Below are 23,038 nucleotides of genomic sequence, written 5' to 3'. Positions count from 1 at the left end.
GAGAGAATCCCAAGCAGGTTTCATGTTGTCAGCACAGATCCTGTAAACCCTGAGATCATGATCTGAGCTGACATCAAGAGTCAGACACTTAAATGACTGAACCACTCAGGTGCCCCGAAAAGGGCATTTTTAGGAGGCCCAGACTGACAGGAGGAAGGCGTTTAGCTCCAGAGAAACAGGCAGGGTGCGCTGATGGCCTGAGCACTGTGCTGGATCTTCAGGGTATTAACTTTTTGTGCAAACAAAATAAGATGCTCTCCAGTTAATTCCAAAATTCAACCAATATTTAATGAAATGCCATGTATTCTGCCCTGAGAATACTGATCTAAGACAGTCCTGGCCCGTGTATCATGACAAGAGAGCAGGAAGGATCAGTATGGGCGTGGAACAGTAAAGGAGCAGGAAAGAGGGAAACTTACAGCCGCCTGGAGGTCAGACTTCTGGGAAGCTAGAAGCTGGAGACCTGAAAGGTGAACAGAAATAGCCCCGTGATGGGGAGGTGAAGAGAGGCACCGGGTCGAACTGCCGGTGTGAAGGCTCAAAGGCGAAAGCTAAGGCATGTCTGAAGCCGGGAGCAGGGAAGGAGGGGGCCTGGGAGCCAAAGACTCTACGATGAAGGGTTTGGCAAACTATGTTCAGCTCGGGCTCTATCCTGAAGGCCACTCACTAGACCGTACACTCCGTCTCCACGGCAACCGCACCATGACCGTCACAGAACAGGAGCTCCACAGTGACTGTTCGTGACTCTACGAATGGACAGGGGGGCAACGGGGAGTTGTGGAGAGGTTTCCTTACTTTTTGATGGTTCCTAAAAATTGAAATATCGAACCAATCTTTTGTTCCATATTAGAGAAAAATGGTAACTTGCCATCGTTAGTCAGGCTATCGTACCTACTAAAAGTGCAGCCAAAACAGAAACAGAATGAGATGTTTGTCTGTTTTGGAAAGGGGCCTGGAAAGGGGTGAGGCAGCAGGTGGAAGGGAAATCCTGATGACTCCACCTCTTGACCCAGGGCTGGGATTCTTTCCCCTCTGCTGAGAAGAATAAAAAGCTGTGTGGGACATTTGATGAAGTTTTTGGTTTACTATTAAATTCCACTCCTCATAAGGGAGCTCTTCTATCTCAGATGATTCGACTAAGGTAATGGCCTTTGGTATCGAAGATGTTAGAGACAGTGACTGTAATCCGTGTGGCCGGAAGGACAGGACCATCACCCTGTGAGACAGTGTTCTGTGGGCCTCGTTGCTTCTGGGCATCTGATGAGCAAGGCACCAACTGCCCTCCATTCCAGACTATCTTTTCAATGATGTCTGCATAGCAAGCCGGTTTTGGCCTCTGGGGCACAAGGAAGCACGCTGACTACTGCCCATTAGAAAGGACCTGAGTCTCCTCAGCTCATGGCTCCTCCCCGAGAATACAGCCCACCCCATGGGCACTCTTCTGTTTAGGCCCACACGCAAAGTCAAAATCGCAGACCTTGACACACCCTTCTTAGAAATGGTTTACTGCTACAACTCAACATTCTTGTTCTTTCCTGAACTTACCTAAGCAACGTGGATACTGTTACTGCTGATTATAACACAGTTCCTGTTTTTAAAAGACTACAATACCTAAAAGCCTCTTTTATACACTCCCAACAGATATCTTCTAAAGAAGTAGCAGGTCTAAGTGAATGGCAAAAATCCACAAAGAAAATAAAACAAAACAAAAAAATCAAGAAACTGAACACAGTAGACATAATCTGGAAGAGAAGCCGTTTTTATAAAACATAAATATTTCAAATCCATTATATTCAATGATTAGCAGTGCATTCTGTCTGAAATAAACAAGAGCAATTAAAATAGTACAGGATGTTTTTTTGTTTGTTTGCTTTTAAAGGGACCACTAAACCAAGATTTGTATCTCTGTATGGAACTGATTTTCAAAGGGAAAGAAGTGGTCTTTGATCTTTCTGAACCATTTGTCTTCAAATTCTTTCGAAGATGCAATCACCAAGGCAGCCAGGGCTGTGGGGCCAGCACACTTCACCTCTGTGTGAACCTCATCTTTTATTTTTTCTGGGACGAGATCTTCTCCCATAACCTGTAGCAGGAGGCGGAAGACAAAACCTGTCCCAATAAAAGGGGCGGCGCGTGCAGAATGGAAGACTGTGCTATTCATCAAGGGTAAAGGATTTCATACCAAAAAAGCAAATTACTTTAGCAGCCAGGGGACAATTCCAACATATTGAAAAGCTGTTTGTTCAGAAGTAGCGCTCCAAGGACCACTACCTTGTAAAATACCCTCTATTTCTGCTCTTATCTTCCCCTGAGTGAACAAATCACTGAACTACTGATGCGGCAGCTATTAGCCTACAGAGAGCGCCCGGTCAACCTTCTTAAATCCAAGAGCCCCTTCTGTTGGCAAGAACACAGCTCCAGGTGCTTCTCCCTCATTGTCAAAAAACCAGAAAGGAGAGCGGGGGAAGAATACAGCTTCTGGGGGTGGGGTGAGTGAGGGCACAGATTCTTCCTCTTAGCAGCTCTCCAAAGAAGTCAAAGACTACGAACCGTCAGGTAGCAAGTAGCTGGGCCTAGCCTTTCCTGACCCAGAAAGCCTCAACCCTCTGGAGATGTTGTACAAGCACGGCCTCTAAAGGCACAATACTGCTCCCTACAGGTCAGAGTCAGGCCCAGATCCTGTGTCAGCTTCTCTGATGAGACAAGACACGCAGAAGTGAAGTGGTGGACAGCTGGCACCTGAACCCACTAAGTGATCAGCCTGTCTTCAGTTAAGGACAGTGAACTAAAGTTAAGTCCCCATACGTTTCACACCGTTGGCGTGACAGGTTAGCAAGCCATCTGGCAGGGATGTTATAGAGGGAATTTTAGTCACTTGGATTTGGACCAGATGATGTCTAAGTTTCCTGCAAACCCTGAGACCCAGCGTGTTGATGAATACTCAAATTATAATGAATTAAAAGAATGGTCTCCTCTGGCTTTAAGTCTTCAAAGGCTACTTATTATTTGAGGCAAGAGCTAATGAGATGAACAGCTTAACTGGGCAACTGTCTGCATTTATTAAAGCACGGTATTTTCATGAATTCTAAGACAAAGTTTGTTTTTTTATTTTAACATTTCTGACATCAAGAGGCACTTTACAACACAGGTGTGTGATAGTATAAAAGGCACCTTACTTTCCTTTTGGTGACCCAGCAAATAATGATGTGTCTTACAATTGGTGACTTCTTGGACTCAATGAAATGTACTACTTTGAAATCTGGGATATAACACCTAAAATCTTTTTTTTAATAGAAGAGAGAATTGAATAACAGTAGTAGCCAAATGTGCAATATTCCAAAAAGAGAGATTAGCAGGTGCATCATTCACAGGTTCAAAATATCTGCAAAAATATTTGGCCATATAAAAACATTTAAACTTCTGTATACCAAAAAACACTTCAGAAAATACTGCATAAGGGGCACTTGGGTGGCTCAGTCGGGTAAGCATCTGACTCTTGATTTCAGCTCAGGATGTGATCTCGTGGTTCACGGAATCAAGCCCTACGTTGGGCTCTGTGTGGAGCCTGCTTGGGATTCCCTCTCCCTCTCTGTCCTTCCCCTGCTTGTACACTGTCTCTCAAAATAAATAAGTAAACATTAAAAAAGAAAAGAAAATACTGCAACATATAAAAGGTTAGTAAGCCTCGTATAGAGAGCTTGCTCTTAAAAATTAGTAAGAAAAACAGAAACATGCAAGTAGAATAATGAAGAAAAAGCATGACTTTATTTCACAAAATATAAATGGCCAAACATAAGAAACATGAAAAAACTGTTTATCTTAATAGTAATCCAACAAGAGAGGCACCTGCTGGCTCAGTTGGTTAAGCGTCCAACTTTGGCTCAGGTCATGATCTCATGGTTTATGAGTTCGAGTCCCGTGTGGAGATCTGTGCTGATAGCTCAGAGCCTGGAGCCTGCTTCAGATTCTGTGTCTCCTTCCCCCTCTGCCCTTCCCCTGCTTGTGCTCTCTCTGTCCTGTCTCTGTCTCTCAAAAATAAATAAACATAAAAAAAAAAAAAGTAATCAGGGGCATCTGGGTGGCTCAGTCGGTTAAGCATCTGACTTTGGCTCAGGTCATGACCTCATGGCCATGGGTTCCAGCCCCATGTTGGGCTCTGTGCTGACAGCTCAGAGCCTGGATCCTGCTTTGGATTCTATGTTTCCCTCTCTCTCTGCCCCTCCCCCTCACTCGTGCTCTGTCTCCCAACAATAAATAAAACATTAAAAATTTTTAAAAAATAGTAATCAAACAAATAATACTAAAACATGCTATTTTAACCAAATTGCAAATTTCAAAAAGAAGTTAATATAAAATTGTCTTTAGAGGTCTAAATGATCAACTATTGACAATTTCACATGCTGCAACCTAATATCTAGGATTGGAGAAGGAAAATCACTTTTTCATACAGGGTATGTAAAGTGAACCAACCTTTCTGAATCACAGTTTGGAAATGAACTTCAAGTCTTTAAAATATACTTTCGCCTACTGATTCTGTTCCTAGTAATCTATTCTAAAAGGGACAAAACATACAGTACTTTCTTTTGCAAAGATTCTTAAAATAGGTACTTAATATCTGTTAAACGTTCAAGATAGAGGACTTCAGTAAACAAATGATAGCTCATCAAAAGCTGCAGTTGGACTACTATCTGGCCATTAAAAAGAACACACTCAAACGGTATTTAAAGACACAGGATCATGATTAGGTCACAGTGTTATGTAAAAATAATAGCATACAAAGTGAAATGTACAGTTTGGCAATTCCTCAAAAAGTTAAACACAGAATCACCACGTGACTGAGCAAATTCCACTCCTAGGTATATACCCAAAAGATTTTAAGTCAGGAACTCAAACAGATACTTGTATGCCAATGTCCATGGCAGCATTATTCACAAGAGCCAAAGGTGGAAATGACGCAAACGTCCATCAACAGCTGAAGGGCCAAACAAAACAGGGCGCATGTGCGCATATGATGGAATCTGATTCAGACACCAAAAGGAATGAAGTTCTGACACCTGCTACAAACGGAGAAACCCTGAAAACATTATGTTAAGTGAAAGAAGCCAGATATAAAAAGGCAAATATTATATGATTCTACTACTTCAAACACCTAGAACAGGCAAATTCACAGACATAGAAAGGAGATTAGAGGTCACCAGGGGTCAAAAGGAGGGGGAATGGGAATTATTACTTAATGGTTAGAGTTTCTCTTTGGAATGATGAACAAGTTTTGGGAAGAGTGGTGATAGTTGCACAACACTGTGCAGGTAAGTACTGAATTGTACACTAAACAACGATTCAGATGGCAACTTTTAGGTTACATATATTTTTTATCTTAAAAAAACAGAGAAGAGGAGCTATTACAGAATGAAAGAATGTAAGAGACAGAGGAACCAAATACAATCTGTGGACCTTATATGGATCCTAATTCAAATGAAACATCTATAAAAAAGAGAAAAAAAGTATGCAATGAAAGGATATTTAAGGACACAGGGTCCTGCTCATGTCGCAAAATAAAATGAACAGAGCACAAAGTGAAATGTACATTATAATCTCAGTGAGGCCCCAGACACTGAGCTTTTTTAAAAAGCTCCACAGGTATGTCACATGCATTGTACAGATGGAAAACTACGATTCCTCTCAGCCCACGGATCTATCAAGCACGGCGAAAGTATGAAGATGTTTAAGATCTCCTTATAAGGATGACCTTACTTTTAAGGAAATCTAAAATCTAGTTGGAAAGATATATTCTTGTATTTTTTGTCTGTCTGTTTGTTTGTTTTTTAGGGCCCAAAGAGCTATCCATTCAACCATTCGCTCTACCTGAGCTCCGCTGCCACGGATAGGGACACTCAGGGAAAGCTTCCCAGAGGATGCAGAACTTCGGCAGGGTCTTTGTGGAGATGAGGAAACCCATGACAAGTTTGTTAGATGCGGTAGACCAGTCTAAAGGATGTACAAGATTGGTGTGAGGAACTACTAGGTCTAATTTCGGGGTTACTCTCCGGAAGGCCCTGGGTGTCATTGGAGGCACCTAACCTCTGACGTGATGGCTGACACAACTTCAGGTATCGAGCATCAGGTAACATGTTCGAAGCAATGCTGTGAGACACACCTGGCAGCAGCCATGTTGAAGACAGATCTGAGGGGAGAAAGCAAGGAAGCGAGGAGAGATGAGCCAGGAGGTCCCTGTGAGCCACGCAGGAGGTGATCAGGACGAGGCTGCTGGCAGTGGCAGAGAAATGAAAGGTGACCTGAAGGAAGGGTGGGCTGGGTGCCCAAGAGAGGTGAGACTGCAGAGGACGTGGCCCACAGCTGGTGAGGTCCCAGGTCTGGATAAAAGACGAATGACAGACATGACTGACGAAAACAACAAAGTCTAGAACACAGAGATGGTTCTCACCAACTCCTCTCTACTTGGGACAGACAGAAGACTGACCGGGAAGGGTTTTGATAAGCAGCAGCTCCACTTTAGACACTTTGTACTTGAAGTGACAGGGGGAACATCAGTAACTTCGGATTCATCACTCAGTACGTAACTAGTCTGAGACGTGACAGAGTGTTCCAGAGATGGGACTAGGGACACAGAGTGGAGGGTAATCAACCAGGAGGTGACAACTGAAGCCGTGAGTGGAGTTAGGACTTCTGTGGGAGACACGCAGAGAGGACAGAGAACCTAAGTGGGACCTCAGAGGATGTTGTTACTTAAGACACAGAGGAAACCAGAAGTCCCAAGAAGCAAAGGAATAGCAAGAATTCAGACTTGAATTCTTGGTCTCTGGGAAGTAAAGAGAAGAGGGAACAAAAAGGGAGTGGTCAGTAGGTATAACACCCCAAAAAGACAAAGGGAAACAAAGGCCAAGGAAAGGCTACAGCAGTAAACTTAGGAAGGAAAGGCTATCCGCACATGTCTGTGGGCTCAAGGAAAAGGGCTCATGGAAGAGGAAAGGTTGAAAACAGCTCAAAGAGAACAGATAGAAGGGCGTGGTCCCATAAGAGGGAAACCAGGGTCCAAGTGGGAGCTTAGCTTGGAGAAGGAAGAAAGGAACCTGGCAATCAAGCTTTGCAATACGTGTTTCTTGAAAGAAAGACATTAGGATGGATATGGACACAAGTTATCTTATGGGATAAGTACCGGAACTGTCAAGTTTCAATTTCATACTAAAGGGAACTAGTGTGAATAACTTAAATACAAACACAGATAATCTCCAAATGCTATCTTAAGAAATTTCAACATCATATTTTAAAAAAAAGCTAATGAAGGTTAAAAAGAAACCCTAACGTGTGAATTTCTCAACCATCGACGCAGTAAGAAGGTGGAGCAGAGAGAAAATGGCCCTGTAGCTGGACGGGCTGCAGTCTAGCTCTGCCGCTTAAAATGTGACGTTAGGCAGGTCGCAACCTGTCTGCGTGTCACTCCCAGCTCCACCTGTCCCACGGGCTGTTATGAGTGTCAGGGGGACAAATGGAGGTAAAACGTGCAGCAATACTGTAAGAATGTCAACATTCGTTCGTGTAAACAGCACTCAAAAACCACTCACTGGCCATTTATGGTGTTCAGGTAGGCAGGTACTAACAGGCACCAACAAGAAAATGAATCGGAGCCCTTGCCGCCAGCCCGCTGCAGGAGAAAGACCATGAACGGGCCGCTTTCAGGCATTCCGTGATCAAACGGCATGTAAAGCAGGGAAAGAGAGTCCTTTCAGTAGATGAGATTTGGCTGTTTTTTTAAAAAATGGTACCAGAGCCAGGAAAAATACTGTCTGATGCCTTGGTTCACACAGAGCCCTAGGGGTTTACGCGAACACTCACCTCAGCTATCAACAGCAAAGTGTCTTCTTTGAAGCCGAACTCTTTCATTTTATCTTCAATTTCCTGCTGAGTCCTTAAGTTCCTCTCCAAAGCAAATGAGGTTTGCTGAGACTGGGTGAGCTGAAGCAAAAGCCTGAAAAACAGAAGTCCCAACGTGTGGGCACAGGGAAGGGAAAGCGGTGAGCGAAGGTTCCCAGAGGGCACAGGCATTCTGCGGGGTGGGAGTCCTCCCAGGCCAAAGGAAGGCGCTCGCTCACCTTCATGTGAGTCCCTGACGCTTCCTACTTGAGCAAACTGCCTTGGAGAGTCTTTTCTAAAATTCACAGACTAAAGCTTCTCAAAGAAATCTTTAGAGAGCGAAACCTCAAAGGGCTTGGAGTCAAGTGACTGAAAGCACAAACAATGTGGAGTGAAAAGGACAAGCTTCCCAATCAAAGGCTCCTCCCCACAAAGTGCTGAGATGTGTTCCTTTGAAGTCTTCGTTCTGTAAGCCTTCACTCTGCCTGAACCCACAGCAACTTGACCTCAAGGACTAATTAGATTCTCCAGTGTACTTCAATTACCCAAAGCAGGGTCAAGTCTTCGATGAGCCTCTGGTGACCACACTGCAACTGCCTCGCCGTTAACTTTCCCATGGTGATCATAACCTGGTCTTCTTTCCCCCTCCCTCCTGGCCTCCTCATGTGTCTCCTTCTCGTCACTGTTTATTATTTACTTATTTTAATGTTTTTAGACAACATATTTCTCTTCTTAAAATTTTTTTTAGTGTTTATTTACTTATTTGAGAGAAAGAGAGCACGAGCAGGGGAGGAGCAGGGGAGGAGCAGAGAGGGGGAGAGAGAGAGAGAAGGAGAGAGGGAGAGAGAGGGAAGGAGAGGGAGAGAGAATCCCAAGCAGCCTCTGTGCTATCAGCACAGCGCAGGAAGTGGGGCCTGATCTCACCAACTGAAAGATCATGACCTGAGCCAAAATGAAGAGCCAGACACGCTCAACTAAGCCACCCAGGCGCCCCACTTCGTTGTTGTTTTAAAATATTAAATGTGGAGATTTTTCCAGTTCCCCTCAGGCCTGACTGGTCCCTACTGCTATTCCCAGAAGCACTTGGCTCTCCTGTTTGTTCACTTCAGGTCTTGAAGAATGGACCACTCACTACTCTAAGCATTAGAGGAAACTGGTGAGCAAATGGGACAGTTCCTATTGCGTGGAATGGAAGAGAGACCACAAGTAAGATGATTTTAGGGAGTGAGGAGTGCTGTGAGAAAAAAAAAAAATCCAAGCAGACTAGATAAAGTGTCTGCTTCAGATGCAGCAGTGAAGGAAGCGTTTTCTGAGTAACCACTCAAGCTAAGGCCCAAATAGTGAGCCAGCCACAGGATATCTGGGGCAAGGAGGCCCTGACACATGAATTAGCTTGATGCGCTTGAAAATCTTGCAGATCACTGTGGCTGGGCCAGAGACAAACAACTACTGAATGAGGAGAAAAAGAAAGGCATGGCCAATTCCATAACATTTCACAGACCATGGAAGGAAGCACGGCATTTATGTAGGCACAGCAGGAATTCACTGCAAAGTGTGGTCAGAGAGCACACTTTGACCCACTTACACCTGCTTACGGTATCAACTGGCCTCTGGAAACATGGACATTTGCGACTCCTTTTATCTCTTATGTACTTACTTTCTCCCTCTTGCCCCTGAAAGTGCTTGAAAATACAGCTTAACCTCGCTTCCGGGTCATGTTCGTTCAGCCCTCTGCCTTGTCACCCATCACCACTGAAACGCCTTCTCAAAGGCCACAAATGACCTCCTCATTGTCAAATCCTCTTCCCACAATCGATCCGACCTGACTCCTCATCATCACCTGGTTGCTAATCTCCTTCCTGAAACCCCTTCCTCTCTAGCTCCCTTCTTCTGAGCTCAACTCCCCCTAGGGAAGAGCTCCAGCTGGGTGTCCTACAGGCACCTGAATCTCAGCACATTAAACCAAAATCTTAATTCCACCCGAAGTCTGCTCTGCTCTTCCTCCTGTGTCATGTCTCAGCAAAAGGTGCCACCATTCACCCATATACCCAAGGGAGAGACTCTTGACTCATCTTGGACTCCTCTGCTCCCCCGCAACCCCCGTCTTTCCCACAGCCTCAGCTGCTCCCTGAGTCCTGTCTATTCCTTCCTGCAGTGATGCCCATTTCCTCTTATTACCACTGCACTGACCTAGGCCAGGTTCTCACTGCCACCCACCAAGGACTCCACGGCTCCTTCATGGTGTCCCAGGATCCCAGCTCCTTCTTCTAATACATCCTCCAGCCACCAGATCTCACTCTTGAAATCACAGCTCTTGTCACACCACTTGGGATATTTAAAACCTTCAAATACTATTCAGGCCTTCAGCTTAAGAACCAAATTCTTTAAGATGACATTTAACATCTCATGCTAATAGAAGTACAACATTCAGCAAATGCTCGCCACACAGCGTGGACCACACGAAGTCCTCCACACATTTTCTCTCACAACCCCGTGAAGAAGGCATTCCCCCATTTCTCCACAAAGGTGAAGACAAAGAAACGAGATCTGAGAGTTTAATTTGTGCAGGGTCAGAGCGCTAGCAAGTGAAGGAGACCAGACTCATTCACTAACAATTTATCAGGTCCTTACAACGAGCTCTGCCTCGGAAACCCTCCTCCTCCTCCTCCTCACTATGCCATCCTGGGCTCTGGGTCTCCAGCCCACCTCTCTCTGGCTCCACCACCAATGTTCTGTTACCGCAGCAGACCGCGTGACCACACCGGGCCACAGAGTGCTTCCACCCCACGGACCCCGCTTTCTTTCTCTTTACCCAGCGTGCCTCTTCTCAGCTGGGGAATACTGCACAGAGTCAGCAAGATATCCTGCAAAAGAACATAAGCTCTGGGGTCAGAGGCCTGGGTCAAGGTCATAGCAGCACTTCAGAGCTGTGCCACTCTGCCACATTAGTCTCCTAGTGTCCACGGTAGAACCCGGCACCCACCCTGGGCAGCGGTGAGCACGGACATGAAACAGCACACGGAACCACGCAGAACACACTTCTCCGTACAGCTGGCCGAGGTCAGAAACGTTCAGCAGCAGCGTCGCTCCCCCTGCAAAGGCTTCCTTCTTCCCACTACACCGAACCGCTCCCGTCACTGGCTGCGCAGGGTTCTGCTCACGCTACGGACACCCTGTCGGCGCCTGTGCCAGCCGTCCCTGATGATACAGGTATTTCCCTCAACACAGCACATGGCAAGTGGTGGAAAGAAAGGGCCTCTTTCATCAACAATGTTTACGACCCCAGCCCCCAGCAGGTGCCTGGCACACCGCTGCCATTCAATGTACTTCTGAATTCAAAGTAACATAGTCAAGGCCAGAAAACTGCTGAATAAAGTTTACAATTTGCCAAATAGATACCACTTCTCAGTAAGCCTCACTGTTAATCAACATTTCTTGAATTCTCCGGAGTTAACAACCACCACCACCGCCACACCACTCTGGTTTTTGGCATCATTTGAGACATAAGCGAATCTGTTTCTCTCCTAAATTACAGAATTGGTCAAGAGTATGCTCCTCTTTCCCTTAAACTCTTATTTCTATGGTTTAAAGTGTTCAGGGTACCTAAACCATAGGAATTCTCTGTAGAATGAATTAACTAGTGTTTATTCCTATTGTTACTAGAGATTCAAACACAAGAGCAGATTTTTTTGTCTGCAGTAGATTTCCATGGGACCTACCAGTGAAAAATTCCTGGTTTAAAATACCTCTTCCCCTTTGTCAATGTTTTATACGTTTAATTGTCTTTTTTTAAGTTTACTGTTTTACACTTTTAACATTTTATTTTGAGTAATGATACAAATCATTATCTTGAGCAAATAAAGTTTTGTTTCTACACCTTACATACTAAAAGGACAAGTTCAAAGGATTCCACCTAGACTACAGGAAAAAAATCTCAAAACTCTACCAAATGTCCAGCCTAGAACTTTCTGAAGCTTAAAATTAGAAAAATAATACCTTTACTCTAGGCTTAGTACCATGTGCTGTTTAATCCGTTCTTCATTTACCTGGTTCGTATAAAAGAGGCACATGCTTTCATCTGAGTCTCCAGCAACACTGCCTCTCTCTTTCCTCCCACACAGTTCTGAATATTTTTCAGAGCCTTCTCATTCTTCTGGTTATTACTGCTGCTTGCTTCCACAGAAAACACAGGGCTCTCAGGCAACGTTTCAGGAAAACACAAACGACAGTCTTTTCCTGAGTGTGTAAATGCGGATTTGATGGTTTTGTTACTGGAGGTAAAACTGTTCTGTTTTTGTGATGACGCACACAATGTTGACAGAGCTGGACCCAGACTCAGGTAAGCCTCTGCCAATTTGCCCCAGTTCCAAGGATCAAAAGGATGCAAAGAAATCAGTTTCTGTAGGCAGAGAATTGTATTCTCCAAGTTCTGCAGACTTGAACAAATAGCAAACTGGAGGTAGAGCACAGTGGTTAAATGGTCTATATTAGTTGCTTTATTTTCCTAGGGAGAAAAAAAAAAGTTAAAAACTTTGTTATTTTTTTTTAAGATTCTATTTTTGGGGCACCTGGGTGGCTCAGTCTGTTAAGCATCTAACTTTGGCTCAGGTCATGATCTCACAGTTCGTGGGTTCCAGGCCCATATTGGGCTCTGTGCTGACAGCTCAGAGCCTGGAGCCTGTTTCAGATTCTGTGTCTCCCTCTCACTCTGCTCCTCCCCTGCTCATGCTCTGTCTCAAAAATAAATAAATATTTTAAAAAATTTTAAGATTCTATTTTTAAATAATCTCTAAACCAGATGTGGGGCCCAAATCCACAACCCCAAGACAAGCTTCACCGACTAAGCCAGCCAGGTGCTCCAAAAGTTAAAAACTTAAACTGCAGAACCTTTTCCATGTAAAAATGGAGATGCCTAAAAGCCCAAGTTGTATATGCTGTAAATTAGAATTGTCTTTCAGTAGCTACACAAGGAGAGAGAACGAAGTTTGAAGATGTAAACGTAGAGAAATATATCCGACCTACCAAAATCACCATCAGAAATTCCCAAACATTCCTGGCATAACCATAATATAATTCCTGGGACAATGTCCTAACAAAATTCAGCACCAAAAACATAAATGTCAGTTTATCTTCAATTTTTATTATTATCTTTACTGTCTTCAGCCAGACATATGAAAGACCCAAGCCAACTTTTTTGTACCTTGGGCTAATGGTTCCATTTTAATATTCCAGGCTTTCTAAAAATCCAAATGATAATTTCCTTGAGGATTCAAATGGACTCCATTTCCAAATGTGACTTGGCTTAGACATCTTAAACAGGATAGCCCTGAAGCTCTCAGTGCTTCATGATGCCTCATAATTGAATCCAAATGTTATCCCTGGTAACGATTACGAAGCCCAATTATTTTTGGCCAGAAGGGGTTGCTTGGTTTCCTTATGATCAGAAAATCCTTTTCAAGTCTCTTTAAACAGAGTCACCACCTCTTGCCTAACTTGCCATATGGCAAAAGCCTTTGTGGGTTAGGGAAAACAAGGCTTCTTCTTCTAAGTTAAAGTCTATAAAGAGCAGATGGCAGACTAAAATTACCTTTTGGTTAACTTTAAAGAAAAGCTGGTCCTAGTAGCATGCAGATCAAGCTCCTGCACAGAATTACACTGAGCAAGAAATACAAGTAACACTATGCAGACGCAGCCTGAAGAAACAGGCCAGCAACGGAGTGCTTGGGGAGAATTTCAAGTATATATACATCAAGTGAGAATATAGAGAATAAAGCTCCATGGAGCCTATTTAGTGACACTGCACCTTCCCGATGATGGAATATATTGGTTTTATTACCGTTGTTTAGTATTCTGTCTTTCCTAACCATTAGGTTCCAATTTTGTTTTTGCTTTTTTTTTCACTTTTTAAAACTCATCTATTTCAACATTAGTTGGTCCTGACCACACAAAAAAATTCTTTTCTAAAGTTTTTCTTTCAGAAACCTTCTACAATTTTCTTTGCCTTTTTAAAGTTTTATTTTAATTCCAGTTAGTTAGCATATAGTGTTACATTAGTTTCAGGGGTACCATAATTAAGAGTCTGTTTCTTGTTCTGACTCTTTTTTCTCCCTCAAAAGGTTTTATTGTTCAATGCTGAATTTCTAATAGAGAGCATAGCACCTCGGAAGTAACATGTTTAGTAACTAAGTTAAGATGTCTTCATGTCTTTTATTTACGGAGAGCAACACATATAGGCTTTAAGAAGAGCTACCTGTCTTCTACAAGTAGTCTAAGTGCTTTATGCTGTTTAATAACATTTCATATTGAGAATTTATGTTGGGGTAGAGGCTGTTACATAAAGCCATGATTTTGATGGGAGAGTTTTTATAACAGATAGTAAATAACTCTCTGGAATTAAAGTCCATTTAAATGACTATGTGAGGGGCGCCTGGGTGGCTCAGTCGGTTAGGCGTCCGACTTTGGCTCAGGTCGTGATCTCACGGTTCTTGGGTGGCCTGAGCCAAAGTGAGATGCTTAACCGACTAAGCCATTTAGGCACCCTGTCAGCTCAGGTCTGGAGCTCAGAGTCTTGAGCCCCACATTGAGCTCCAGGCTGCATATAGTCTTTTTTTTTTTTTTTTTTTTGAAAGAGAGAAAGAGAGAGAGAGAGAGAGAGAGAGAGAGAGAGAGAATATCCCAAGCAGGCTCCACACTCAGCATGGAGCACGACTCAGGGCTCAATCTCACGAACCATGAGATCATGACCTTAGCCAAACTCAAGAGTTGGATGTTTAACTGACTGGGCTACCCAGGCCCACCTAGGTGTGAAACCTACGATTAATCAATCAATAAAAATAAGTGACTTGTGTGATTTTTCCAGAATCTGAAATGCAATAATGCTAGGCATTATTCTGAATGTAATAATGACGAGGACAGTTAATATTTATTGACTGCTAACATGTGCCATGCACTATTCTAAGCGCTTTACTCATTTAATCCTCATGATGATCCTTTAAAATAGATTCCATTATCATCCCCATTTTATAGATGAGGCAACTGAGTCACAACAGAAAAGTCAGAGAATTTGCCTGAAGTCACCCAGCTAGTAAGCAGCAGAGTTACAGTCACACTAGAAGTCACAGAATAAATGGTTCTTTTCTTTTCTTTCTATTTATCTAAAGTTAGACTTCATGCCCAGCACAGAGCCCAACGCAAGACTTAAATTCACGACCCTGAGATCAAGACCTGAGCTGAGATTAAGAGTTGGATGTTTAACTGACTGAGCTACCCAGGTGCCCCAAGGGAACTTCCCAAGAGCTGACACGTGTTTACCAGGTGAACAGTGTATGTACAGGGTATGGCTATGCTCCACCTGCCATCTTAACAATGAACCCAGAGCCAGGCACATGGTGGGACTGAAATACATGTTTGTAGAGTGCATAAATTTATTTACTTATTTTTAATGTTTAGCCATTTTTGAAACAGAGACAGAATGAGTAGGGGAGGGACAGAGAGAGAGGGAGACACAGAATCAGAAGCAGATTCCAGGCTCTGCACTGTCAGCACAGAGCCCGACACGGGGCTCGAACTCACAAGCCATGAGATCATGACCTAAGCCAGGGTCGGACGAAGTCAGAAGCTTAACGACTAAGCTACCCAGGTGCCCCTAGAGTGCATAAGTTTTAAAAAGTCATTTACCATCAGAAAGCAATGTCCTTACCACAGTTTATCACATGAGCACATCACCATTGTAAGATGTTTAAATTATTTAAATAAGAAATACAAAAATATAAATAAATTCCATTACAAATTCTGTCCAAAAATCATTAAGGAGAGAGATGAATTAGAAGTTGTGAGCATAAGGGGTGCCTGGGTGGCTCAGTCGGTTAAACATCCGACTTTGGCTCAGGTCACGATCTCATGGCTCATGAGTTTGAGCCCCACATCGGGCTCTGTGCTGACAGCTCTGAGCCTGGAGCCTGTTTCACATTCTGTGTCTCCCTCTCTCTCTGCCCCTCCCCAGCTCACACTCTGACTCTCCCTCTCCTTCTCTCAAAAATAAAGAAACATTTTAAAAAAAAAAAAAGAAAAGAAAAGCAGTTGTGAGCATAAAATATCCATATCCTGCTGGGCACCCCAGGACTAGCTGTCTACTTTGTACAATGCCGTATTCTGGCCTGTCCCCCTACAGAACAGGAAAGGACAACAGCCACCAAGACACACACAGAAAAGGACCAGAGCTAGTAACAAAAGAGAAGGGTCTATAAGTAAGCAAGAAATTTTAAAAATAAAAAAAAAACATGCGGTACCAGGAAGAGAATCTACGTAAATCAGTAGGGTGTGCTGGCATCATGTGAAGAGCCCCAAAGAAAGGGAAAGGCCCAGGGCCTGCACTGCTGGTCCCTTCCCCAACAGGGTGCCTGGAGGCCTGAAGAATAGTTCTCAAAGTCCCGGCAGGGGGCTGAAGGGCTTCTGCCCGGTCCTTCCTTCCTCCGGCCTGGTGACATTCCAAGCTCTGGAGCCCTGGCAACAGCTCCTTCTCTGAGCCACAGAAACACACTAAGCTGGAGGGAACCACAAAAACTACCCAACACTAACACCGCCGCCACTTCTGTGGGTTAGGCGGGGCAACGAGCACAACGGATAGGCGCAGGAGACGACAGGAAGAGAGAGGTGACAGCAGAGCACAGAACAGGAACGAAGGACGAAGGACGGGTGACTGATGTCTAGAAAAAGTACTAAAAGGACCAAAGCTGTTAATCTGTAGCCCTGGGAGACGAATAAACACTGTTAAAGTCCACCGAGTTCACTGTGCTGTGTGCTTCCCAATCGAGGTAATTTTACCTTCCAGCTTAAGAATTAACCCACACTTACTAGAGAGGAGAAAAGAAGAACAAGACACAGCTGTTTTCCACATTCTACACACAGCGTCCAAGGTTCCTCTCACTGCCAGAGGCTGAGGCACTGTGCAACGAACCCCACTGGCAAGCAAATTTAGGGATTTCTCTTAGTTGATGACATGGAGAGGACAGCTCAATGGCACTCGTACTTTAGGCTGCATCCCCAGGGGTCGAGTTCAGTGCCCTGGCGCCTCATTAATTCCCTCAGAGGAAGTAAAGTGGTCATCTATAAACTAATATTGGTCAACTTAGACCAATCCTCATATAAAATTTACACACGCGCACGTGCACACACACAGCCCCTAGAAGTAAACCAAAAATGCCATCATCTGAAAACAAAAACAGGCAGAATCTAGAATTGCAAATAACTGCTTTTCTTTATCTCTTAAAGAAGGGATTCTACAAACTCCATTTATGAATAAAAAAGGCTGGGAAAAAAAAAGAATAAAAAAGGCTGTTAAGCCTGGCTCAGTATATATTTAGGCTTTTTTTTGGTAACTTTTTTTCTTGTTTACAAAAGTAATCCATGTTCATTGTAGAAATTTTGGGAAATAAAATCTAAAAAAAATTGAAGAAAAAATTACTGATGATCCTTTAACTCTGAATATTTACTCCTCATGACAGTAAAACCTTTACAAATGAGATTTCCAGGCAATGAAGACTTTTGAACGTAACACAGGAAAGAAAAAATATTACAAGAAAGTGATTGTCTAGAGCTCTGAACTGTTCATCCTAATAAAGTTCTCACACCACTGACAATTTTCGTCTCCTTATCCAACCCCAAAGATTCTGCTGCTTGCAAGAAGCTGTTTTTTGTTTTGTCTTTTAGAAAATAACCAACAATCCCAGGACGACTGATGGAGAAGCAGTGAGGCCGCTTACCAAGTTTGCAGCGATCTCCAGCGCCTCGGTGTGCCTTCCCAGGCGAACCAGACACCGCGCCTGGCCTTCCTGGACATCCCTTTTCATGGCGAAATTTGTAGACGGCAGTTTTTCAGAGATACTGGAGTACTCTTGCAGTGCTTTCTGCCAATTATTTGTTAAATAAAGGAAATGAAGAGACGGAATGAAAAGAGAAGCAAAACCATAGTAGAAAAAGGATTCAGTTCCAGGGATGATTTTTTTCGTGGCAAAAGGTAATATTATAAAAGACTCTGCAATGAACTAAGGAGGGCTTGAGTATCTGTCAGTTCTGTTTTCTAAAAAGGAGAAAAGAGATGGCTGGAGAATATAACCACTACGACCATGGAAAATATCACCGTATGGTACGAAAGCATTCTGGGGCCAAGCAGACCAGGGTGTGGATCCTGGTTCTGCCATGAACTTGCTATATAGCCTGCCTTTCCTCATCAGCAAAATAGCAAAGGGACTCTTGCCAAGAAGAAATGAGATTTTATATGTAAAGCAAGCTGATACCTAATTATTAGTTCTTTCTTTTTCTTACACATTTTGGGGTGCTTTGCTCCTCTGACCCCATGAGGCATCTGCGCTAGAGGGTCCCACAGAATGAGGAGACAGACAGCCTGGGGAAACAGACCTGCAAGGATCTCAAGAAGATCCCTATATCGTAGTTACAGGAAACAGAACAAACGACAGAGAGCCATGAAGAAAAGGACAGAGATTTGGGATTCTGAGATCAACTTACCACAAAACACTAAATTCATCCTCACACACAACACACTCATCACTGATACGCTGTAACTGACAGAACAAGAGGCTATTTCAAGTAGTGCAACCTTACATATGTTCAATTCTACCTGATACTCCTGCCGCCTGTAGGCAAGGTCCCCTTGGAATTTCTTCAGAGTCAGAGCTTCAACATCATCACTGCTCCCCGTTTCTTCATAAAACCACTAGAAATTGTGAAAATAGCACATTACAGGGAATTAAGTGATACTTTTCCATCTCATACTCAAGTAGAAGCAATTTCCCATATATAATTGATTAGACCTCAAAAAAAAGATCCTTTTTTAGGATGAGACTCACAGGAAAACCTGTGATGAGAAGAACGACAATTTTAGTGATGGCTCAGTTTTTATTCAATTTTCCGTAACGTACCCATGATATGGAACCCCTCAACTGAAAAAGAAGCACAGGCCTATTTGGTTCTATCTATAGCATTTCTAAATGGGGTTGTGGTGCCCGGGAAGCTACATTTTAACTAGGACAGTTCAAAAGTTCTTTTTCTTTTCTTTTTTTTTTTTTAAAAGCTTATTTATTTTGAGAGAGAGAGAGAATCCAAGTTGGTTCCAAACTGTCAGCACAGAGCCCGACGTGGGTTTGAACTCACAAACCATGAGATCATGACCTGAGCTAAAATCAAGAGTCAGATGCTTAGGATGACCGAGCGCCCCAGGCGTCCCTTGAATGCCTCTTTAGGCCTACGTATGTTTCCCCGCAGAGACATTTTTAGAGTGGTTGGAACAGGTATTGACAACCCTTTATGGAAAGGACACAGGAAAGAAGAATTATTTTTATAGTGCTTACTGTGAAAATGTTGTAAAAGCAAAAAGTAGAATTTGACCAAAAAGGCAGAAATTAAGGCTGAAAGTAGGTTTCCGTGCAATCAAATGCCAAAGACCTCTCCTTCTCCCAAAGGGGAGAAGTTTGAGTAAATGCCCATCTGGAATACTGTATTCTCTTTTCTACTGACTTCAACCTTATGGATAGAAAGGAGAGTGAACTGGGAGTTCCTGGTTAGGGAATAAAGAACGTGAACATGAGAAAACAAGTGTAACAAGAAGCGGTCTGTGGCCACTTTTTCCAGCTCCAAAGCAGTAACTGGGCATCCCCTTTCCTCACAAAAAAAACACAGAAAACCATACTGAGGATGAATGGGGTTGATCCCCAGGCAAAGTGCTATTAAAAACACAGCTGCATTTGTGATAGTTCCACTATCACGTCTAATTGCTTGGTTCCATTTCTAGAAGAGCTGCCCGCCTATCACTGCCCCACCATTAACTTCGTGAAATCGTTTCTCTCCATAGCCTGGTCTATCACAGCGAAGAAAGCCGGCAACTGCCGTTTTCTGTTGTCTCCGAAGGACTGCAAAAGTCAACAACATGGGGCGCCTGGGTGGCTCAGTCCGTTAAGGGTCCGACTTTGGCTCAGGTCATGATCTCATGGTTCGTGGGTTCCAGCCCCGCGTTGCGTGGGTTCGAGGCCCTGCGTCGGGCTCTGTGCTGACAGCTCAGACCCTGGAGCCAGCTTCCAATTCTGTGTCTCCCCCTCTCTCTGACCCTCCTCTGCTCACACTGTCTCTCCCTCTCTCTCTCTCGGAAATAAAACATTAAAAAAAAAAAGTCAACAACAGTCTAAGTACAGAAGCCACCACTTTCCTCTGCGCTCCGCCGCTCTCCAGTCACAGCGCCAAGCCCAACTCCCTAACTACGAACCTCTATCCAATTGTCATGATCCCTCTGGGAGATGGTCAAGCAAAAACTGGCTTTCGAATGATCCTTTTCTCCTCCCACTTAACGTGCAGGCCTGCAACAATTCAGAACAGGGGTGGCTTCAAACACCCCTTTCTGGTAAGAGGAAGGAGGGGAGATCTGTGAACAAGGGTGGCACTAAGAGGTGAGGCACTGGGTACCTCCAGCCTTTGTCACATGCAGAACGGGGACAACAGAAATCTAACCAAAGCTCCCAGTGTTACACCCAGGGAACCACCATGACCCGCGAAGGCGTCTCTGGCTTTACGAGCGGGACCACGTACCAAACGCGTCCTAAAGACGAGCGATCTTCGGCTCCGACTCTCTACGCATACAGCACATCACACCTGACAAGGTCCTTCACCCATTTCACTCCACGACAGCCCTGGGAGCCAGCAAATACTATTGTTCCCAAATGACAAGGAAGGAAGTGACACCTTGAAAGCTAAGCGGTAAAGCCCAGGCTGGAATTCAGGGTCCTATCACTAATACCTATAGCTTTTGATGCTGCACCACTCTGCGATCCCAAGGCCATTCCTGTTTTTAGTCTACATGATCAACTACTACAAGCAATGCTGAAAGGATGTACAGATAAGGAGAAAAGGAAAGTGAAACACACATATTTCAGTAATTACTGAGCGCCTGAGATCTCTACAACGGTTTCAAGGAAAAATGAAGACCATACCTATAAAGGTACCTAGCACAGTGCCTGGAACAGGTACATTTTTGATAAATAGTACAGTAGTTCTTACACGTGAGCTGAGATTTACACCCATGCGGCAATACAAAGTAATATTCTACTAATTCCAAACATTCACGGAGTTTGCTATTATGAACAAAAACTACCAGGCACTGTAGACGACATGAAGTCAAGCACCCACTCTGCTGAGATCATTTAGCACTGAGGGTCCAAGAGCGTGACGCTCCCGACAAGGGCTGTTAACACAAACTGAATGCAAGGGGGAAGTAAAGACAAACTGTATTTGCTTGGAATGAGGAAATCAGAAAAGACTTCCTGGAGGAGGCAGCATTCGAAGTGCGCTCTAAGAAACGGATATAATTCAAGGATTTGACCCTGCGAGCAGGGCTGAAAAGCGGACGGAGGAAACTCACGGACTAAGGGCAGGTCAGTGGGCGGGGCGTCGCCGTTTGCGGAGCAGAAAACAATAGTTTTGGAAAGTGGGCGGGGGCCGGATGTCTGGGGGGGTACAGACTGCAGAATCAGTGTGGCCATACCGGGTTGCCGAAGACTTCGGGGCTGGGGGGGACGTGAGGCCAGCCAGCCTCGGGGAAGACCCGCCAAACGCCCGGTACCAGTTAATCGCCGCCAGCGCGGGGCCGACGGGCCGACCCCTCCGGGTGAGGCTCGGGAAACGCCCCGGCCTCGTGGGGAGAGGGGAAGGGCAACGGGAGGGGCGGCCCGGCGAGGAGGCGGGCGCTAGTGCCTCAAGGAGCTCCCCGCCGGGAACCCGCGGAGGCCGAGGCCGGCGGTCTGGACAGAGGCCAGCAGGCCCCGCCGTCTCACCTGCGGCTCGCAGCGCTTGGCGCGATAGGACGCCGGCGGTCCAGGCCGCCGCTCCCGCCTCTCTTCGAACACCGAGTCCTCGAACTCGCCCCCTAGCAACCAGCACCCAGTCTCCATCCCGCGCCCGCCGCCGGACTCTGGGAGTAGGCGGAGTCTAGAGCGGCGCCCACGTGCGTGCCAGTGCGGAAGGGGCGGAGCCTCCAAGGCCAGAGCGCGGCATGCTGGGGCTTGTAGTCTCTGGGAGGAGGGGCCCCAAAGCGGGCATTGGCTCGCAGCTGGCTTGGTCCTGGTGAAACAGATTTTTATCTGACTCACAAACTGACCGAAGTCGGGAGCGGAGTGTTTGACTTATCTGTTTCAGGAGATGGACAGAGATCCTTATCTGCACGCATCAAAAGCAGGCTCCAGGGTAGTTTTTTAAAACTCATAGGTACCATTTTTTTCACCACTGAAGATATTTGTGGCGCTGTGTTAAGCACAGTTTTTGCACTTAACATCCTCTCCTAACAACTTAGGAAAGGCACAATGATTCCCGCTTTGCAAATGGAGTTGTTGGAGATTAGAGATAAGTATGCTGCTTAGGATCAATTCTTATGTGGCTACGAGCTGGGAAAGACAAATCAATCTCTAGTCCCCATATTTTGGGAAAAGAGACACCACCACCAATAGCAAAGACCAGAGTAATTCACGCCATTTATAAAACGGAGTGCATAAGTTTACTATGGATGTTCGATCAAGGACCATTAATTTTACCTGAAGAAAAAAAAAACACCAAATCCCAGAAGTGTAAAACTAACATTTACTAGAGTTCTTATACTTTCAAGATATTCCTTGAGACTAGAAAATCGAAATTATTGACAAAATACCGGCCAATATGGCACAGCTCAAATATTACTGTGATATATTACACAGCAGGTTTTCCCACTTCTCCCCACTCACCTGGTCCTCTTCCACCATTTGTCTTACAAGGTTTTATCTTCAACCCAATTTTCTATTCCACAAACTTAACCTGGGGGAACCTAATCCACTCCCCAAGGTTTCAAAATCCATCTCTCTGCTGATCGATCACTCCTCAGATCTAGAGTCAGCCCATATATCCAACAACCTTGAGTGGAAGGTTTCATCCGGACAGGCTCCAGACATTAACTACTAATGTATTCATCCATAGAAAGGCTGTTAAAAAAAAGAAGAAAAAGTTTGTTTTCCTATCAGAGATGTTATAGTCCTAATTAGGAAAATTTTAGAAATTATGGAAAAATAGAAGAAAAAAATCAAAGAAAAAAATAGAAATTATAGAAAAAGAGAAGAAATATCCACCTCCATAATATCATCAT

At 44.4% G+C, this 23,038-nt stretch overlaps 1 protein-coding gene across 3 annotated transcripts; it reads right to left on the bottom strand.

Moving 5' to 3' along the window:
• Window positions 1-1,743: 1,743 nt before the first annotated feature.
• Window positions 1,744-21,838, bottom strand: CUNH8orf76 (chromosome unknown C8orf76 homolog). 3 transcript variants are annotated; one of them, XM_039232011.1, is made up of 6 exons: window positions 21,705-21,838; window positions 18,506-18,601; window positions 17,631-17,774; window positions 11,916-12,373; window positions 7,852-7,984; window positions 1,744-2,083 (listed from the first exon to the last, which is right to left on the bottom strand). In XM_039232011.1, the coding sequence occupies exons 1-6, from the start codon at window positions 21,819-21,821 to the stop codon at window positions 1,886-1,888; spliced, it is 1,146 nt and encodes a 381-aa protein (XP_039087942.1). In that variant the 5' UTR covers window positions 21,822-21,838; the 3' UTR covers window positions 1,744-1,885. The 3 variants fall into 3 exon arrangements, with proteins under 3 accessions (XP_039087942.1, XP_039087944.1, XP_039087943.1); XM_039232013.1 differs by having other exon boundaries at window positions 1,953-2,109; XM_039232012.1 differs by lacking the exon at window positions 1,744-2,083 and adding an exon at window positions 5,112-6,181.
• Between the last annotated feature and the right edge of the window lie 1,200 nt (window positions 21,839-23,038).

Source organism: Hyaena hyaena, unplaced genomic scaffold (assembly GCF_003009895.1).
Source record: "Hyaena hyaena isolate Hyena2069 unplaced genomic scaffold, ASM300989v1 scaffold_62, whole genome shotgun sequence".
NCBI lineage: Eukaryota > Metazoa > Chordata > Mammalia > Carnivora > Hyaenidae > Hyaena > Hyaena hyaena.
This window is presented reverse-complemented; position numbering and strand designations above follow the sequence as displayed.

What these genes read in the sequence shown, in the direction of transcription:
- CUNH8orf76 (XM_039232011.1), bottom strand. Translation starts at nt 21,821, where the DNA reads ATGGAGACTGGGTGCTGGTTGCTAGGGGGCGAGTTCGAGGACTCGGTG. An exon ending in CCAAGCGCTGCGAGCCGCAG is followed by an intron (nt 18,602 to 21,704) that starts GTGAGACGGCGG and finishes CACAATTTCTAG; the next exon opens with TGGTTTTATGAAGAAACGGG. An exon ending in TGGAGATCGCTGCAAACTTG is followed by an intron (nt 12,374 to 17,630) that starts GTAAGCGGCCTC and finishes TTTTCTCCCTAG; the next exon opens with GAAAATAAAGCAACTAATAT.